A 5,108-nucleotide genomic window follows, 5' to 3' on the forward strand; every position below is an offset into this window, starting at 1 on the left:
TTCAATTACATGGCAGTTGAGAAGTGCATGTGCAAAAATTTCCTAAATTACATAAAGGAAATTTTTGCACATGCAGCAGTACATAGCATGTATTTAGGCGCCTGGTGTTAGCAGACGCGCCTAAACAGGACCAAAATCCTTTCCCGACACTCCCGATAAAACCGTAACCTTCCTTAAAAACGATGTTTGAAATATGCACTTTTAATGTTTTATTGAGACGAAAAATAAAATATACAGTGAAACCCGCTTAAGTACCCACCCGCTTAAGTACCTAACCCGCTTAAGCAACCAACATTTTTGGGCAATGTGAATTTTTGAATGTGATCTGAAGTACCTCCCCGCTTATTTACCCAACCCGCCTAAGTACCTCAATTTTTCGTACCCCATTTACCAGTTTACCTATAATTTTCCCCTTTTAAGTGCTCTTTTAAAATTCCTTAAAATATTTACATATTTTGAATCTCAGCGGCAGCGTTACACACCTTCGGCAAAAAAATTATAAAAGATCAACGATAATTTTGAGCCCCTTGAAACTTGCACAATATTACATTAAAATTGAATGGGCTATAAAACTATATACTCGAAAAACACATCTGAGGAAAAAAAGTTTAAATTTTGATGAATTTTTTTCTTTACGTGTTCTATAAAATCTTAAGCTTAGGTTTTCATGGTATTTGTTAGGAAATGAACTGTATTTTAATTGAAAAATCTTAAATAAATACGTATACTTCATTAAATGTTTATGTTTTATTCAAGGATTTACATATTTATGTAAGTTAACAAAAAGATGTAACTACATCAATAATTATGCTCGCTTAAGTACCCGCATCGAGATACTTAAGCGGGTTCTGTTAAGTACCCAACCCGCCTAAGTACCTCAAAAAGCTGAAATTTTTCGTGAGGTACTTAAGCGGGTTTTACTGTAATAGGAGGATGCCAGATCTTTATTTATTATTTAAAATTAATTTGAAAGACCTGAACATTTTTGTCAACCTTCGATCGGTTTGCAAACCTCGCCACACACGTTGAAATCTCAACCGATCGTTTCAATTTGTTGTCCGTTTGTAGCTTGCTTTAGAGATAGATATCGGGACCTACGGGACCCGCGGTACTATTCTGTAAAACGTCGGGATGGGCGGGTTCGGGACTTAAAAATCTAATTCGGTATGAGCGGGATCGGGATTAAATATTTAGTCCCGTGCCCATCTCTAGTACATACCTGCAATTAAAATGGGGAAAAATGTTACAATTTCGGCATGTGCCTGAAAAAAACTCTAAAATACACACAAATTATTGTTTCCAAGACATGTACGAAGTGATAAGCACAGCTGCATCCTTCAACTTGTCAACTCGCGGGAAATTCCCCGATTTGCAGATAATTTCGTTTTAAGTGGCAATCGGGGAATGGGCATTTTTTTTCGGGGAACTGGGTATGTTATTTTTATATCTAAAAGTAACCAAATTAGACGGATATGTTAATTTTTAACCATTTGACCCTTTTTGGAGCGACATTTTTTCAATTTGAATCGCAATATCTCCACAAAAAGAGGTTTCCCAGATATAAACTGTATACCAGATGAAAGCTAAGATTTTGGGTTAGATTTGTGGAAACCTAGAATAAAATCGACTGACTAGTTTTTGAGAAAATGCCCGAAATGTATATTTTCAGCAGCCCGATTTTTAGTTTTCAGGCGTTATGACATATTTATATTTTATAAACACAGTGGTAGTTTAAAAATTGCCTTTTTTTTCGAATTTTAGGCAGCAGCCACGCCCTCAAAGGCATACGAATCAAAACAACCTGGAACAAAACCTTCTTAGTTTTTTTTTTTTGTACTTTAATTCCTGAAAGTTTGAAAGAAATTAAATGAAGGTACGTACAGACGCCACATACATACCAAAGCATCTCGTAGTGGAGACACGAACCAAAACACATTTACCTCTATATCTTTCCAACTAGTGGCCGGAACTTAATATATAAGGTATCGTTTGAAAGGTATTGGCCTATAGAATAATACTAAATATGTTGGGTGTACCCACATGCCCCCTTAAACCGGCAAAATCAAAAAAAGGTTTTTTGTTTCGCAACACTTTAGCCTAATTTTTAAGAATCCGGTTAATCGTTTATTAAGCTTGAATACATTTTCTGGACACACTCTGCAAGACCTTTCCAACGATATCTCAAACACGTCGATTGGACTATCCAGACTCGTGTATATATAAGTGAGTCATTTCAGTCATTTTTGGCAAAAAATGTCAGTTACGCGGTTTTGCAGAACGACGATACGCGGTTTTGTACTTTAAACGACGATATGTATGTATAATATAATATATATAATGATTGTTCCGCAGACGGGCGCGAGGGCCAAAATAAAACTCAATATTATTAGTGGTTGCTGTAGTAGTTGCACAGCTATTGCTATCGTTGATGATTGATTGCGGTTGCTTGTTGGTTGTTTTATTTTCCTGCAAGTTAGGATTTTATAAATTTTGACAATGTTAACTCAGTACAATCTTAAAATCTAATCGCCTTACACTTTGTGTGTCCTCGCGCCTTTTTGTCTTCGGAATAAAATTATGGCGCTTTACATTTGACAGATACGAACATTTGACAAACACGAATACAATCGGCAGCGTTGCCGGACTTAACAAACTTTGATTTATGCACCACGCAGGGTTGCATCGCTAAATTCAAAAATATCTAAACTCTACAAGTATGTTCCTTTACAACATCCCGGGTCCCGTGAATCTACCCGCTGCTAGATTCACCAACGTCTAGCTTCGCCAACATACAAGCAGGTCTCCGGAATGTCCTCCAGCCGTCTTCACTTCTGCCACACGCACCTGCCCATCCTTGCCCGGTTTGACGCTAACGACTCGAACGATCAGCCACCTGGATCGATGCATGCGATCATCGCAAACCAAGACCAAATCTCCCAAAGACAACGGCTCCACGGGTTTCCACCACTTCGTTCGGCGGCACAAGTCCGGAAGATATTCCGCCAGCCACCGCTTCCAGAAGCGATGTTGAATCTGCTGCATTTTTCGCCACTGCGTTCGCGTCGCCTTAAAGGATTCTTCTTGCGGATGTGGAGTCTGCTCTGAGTTTGCTGTGCCTAGGAGGAAATGATTAGGGGTTAAAGGTTCTTCATCAGGAGCGTCAAGTGGGATATGCATAAGCGGTCGCGAGTTCACAACGTTTTCGGCTTCACACATGACGCTGTACAGCGTCTGCTCTTTCAACCTTTCGCTATTCAATGCATGTTTCATGGCACGCTTTACACTACGTACCAAGCGCTCCCAACATCCGCCGGCTTGTGGGCTCAACGGACAGTTGAACACCCATTCTATGTTTTGATTTGCCAATGCATCGGGGATCGTTCCCTCTTCGAAGTCTTTGAGTTGACGCTGCATTTCCCGATCTGCTCCTATGAAGTTGGTGCCATTATCTGACCTGATCCGCACCGGCGTTCCACGTCGGCACATAAAATTCTTGATGCAGAGTAAACAAGTATCTGTAGTTAAATCGATAGCTATCTCATGGTGTATGACGCGTGTCGTCAAACACGTAAATAACGCGATCCACCGCTTTTCTGTACGCCTCCCGGACACGATCAGAAATGGATCCATGTAGTCAAGACCTACATACGTGAACGGTCGTACAAATGGCGTAAGGCGATCAGCTGGCAGTTGTCCCATTTGTGGCACATCTGGCCTCGCACGTCTTCTTTTGCACTCAAGGCACCTCTTGGCTGCTTTTCGTACTTCTTCGCGGATATGGGGGATCCAATATTTGCGTCGTAACTCCGACACGATGGTGTTCTCACTCTGGTGCTTCCATACACGGTGGTACAAGTCGACAAGAGTATTGGTGACATGGTGTCCTTGTGGCATCACGGCGGGTCGACGTGTATACGGGTGTACTGCGTCAGCATTCTGCAGGCGGCCATTCAGTCGCATAATCCCTGCATCATCTACCACGGGGTTCAGTTTGAAAATTCTGCTGCTCGAGCATATTTGGTTACCATCATTCAGGAGAGCGTACTCTTCGACATAAGTGCTTTGCTGCGTGCTGCGGATGACTAGTAGCTCCGCTTCTCTGAGCTCCTGAACGTTGAGCGTTCCAAATAGTCTATTTCCTGGCGCCTTGCAGCAATTATTCACGAACCTTCGCATGTAGGCAACCACTCGTATCAACCGCATAAAGTTTGAATATTTGAGCAAAAGGTTATCATTTATTCTAGTAAAAAATAGCTGGTGTTTAGTTCGGTAGTTCTTCGCGCGTACTTTCGATGCCGTTAATTTTGGGCCAGTAAGATTCATCCTCCTTCAAGAATCCTGGACCACCAATCCAGGATGACTCACGCGCATTACTTCGGAGTCTGGTACCGAAGTCCGCCGGATTTAAAGCTCCCGGTACCCACCTCCAGTCGCTTGGATTCGTCCCGTCCAGGATCTCATTCACCCGTCTAAAGCTATCCAGGCGTGAACAGTCTTCGAATCCGTCCACATGACGACGCGTGACGGTTTGACATCGTGGTTTTTTGACACCATTATCTTCAGACGAGAGGCTAGTACTGCCGCTTGCAAATCCAGTCTCGGAATCGTTGTAAGTTTTAGGGGTGCGCATTTGGTTTTCCCTGCCACTAGTGCTACTTCTACGCTGCGGTCAGTTTTGATGCGCCAGTACGCTACCGCAGCGAAAGCCGCCTCGCTTGCGTCAGCAAAGACGTGGAGTTCCACAACTCCCGTTGTAAATGACGCACTGTAGCAACGAAGCACTCTGATACCTTCGATGTAGCTCAACGTATTTAACAATAAATTCCAAACAGTTTTCGCCTCCTCCGAGATTTCGTCATCCCAACCGGTTCCAGCTCTTCATACCATCTGCAGCAACAACTTGGCCTTGATCACATGTTCCGCGGCAACGCCGAAGGGATCGAAGACGGACACCATTACGCCCAATAGTTCACGCCTAGTTGGAGTACGCTGACCTTGTAACAGCTCCGGGTCAACGCAACCGAAGGCCAAAACGAACCTTAGCTCATCGCTCCTCGTGTCCCATTGCATTCCGAGAACCTTCTGATGACCTGCCTCAGGTTTGTCGA

General features: G+C 42.8%; 1 protein-coding gene across 1 annotated transcript; it reads right to left on the reverse strand.

Moving 5' to 3' along the window:
* Nucleotides 1-2,775: 2,775 nt before the first annotated feature.
* Nucleotides 2,776-4,176, reverse strand: LOC118754222. Its single transcript, XM_036489089.1, has one exon. The coding sequence runs from the start codon at nt 4,174-4,176 to the stop codon at nt 2,776-2,778; it is 1,401 nt and encodes a 466-aa protein (XP_036344982.1).
* Nucleotides 4,177-5,108: the final 932 nt, after the last annotated feature.

The sequence above is a fragment of the Rhagoletis pomonella genome, unplaced genomic scaffold (assembly GCF_013731165.1).
Source record: "Rhagoletis pomonella isolate Grant_MI unplaced genomic scaffold, Rhpom_1.0 Rhpom_scaffold_00002, whole genome shotgun sequence".
In the NCBI taxonomy this organism is placed as follows: Eukaryota; Metazoa; Arthropoda; class Insecta; order Diptera; family Tephritidae; genus Rhagoletis; species Rhagoletis pomonella.

Excerpts from the sequence above, each read along its gene's own strand:
- LOC118754222 (XM_036489089.1), bottom strand. The coding sequence starts at position 4,176 with ATGCGAAGGTTCGTGAATAATTGCTGCAAGGCGCCAGGAAATAGACTA.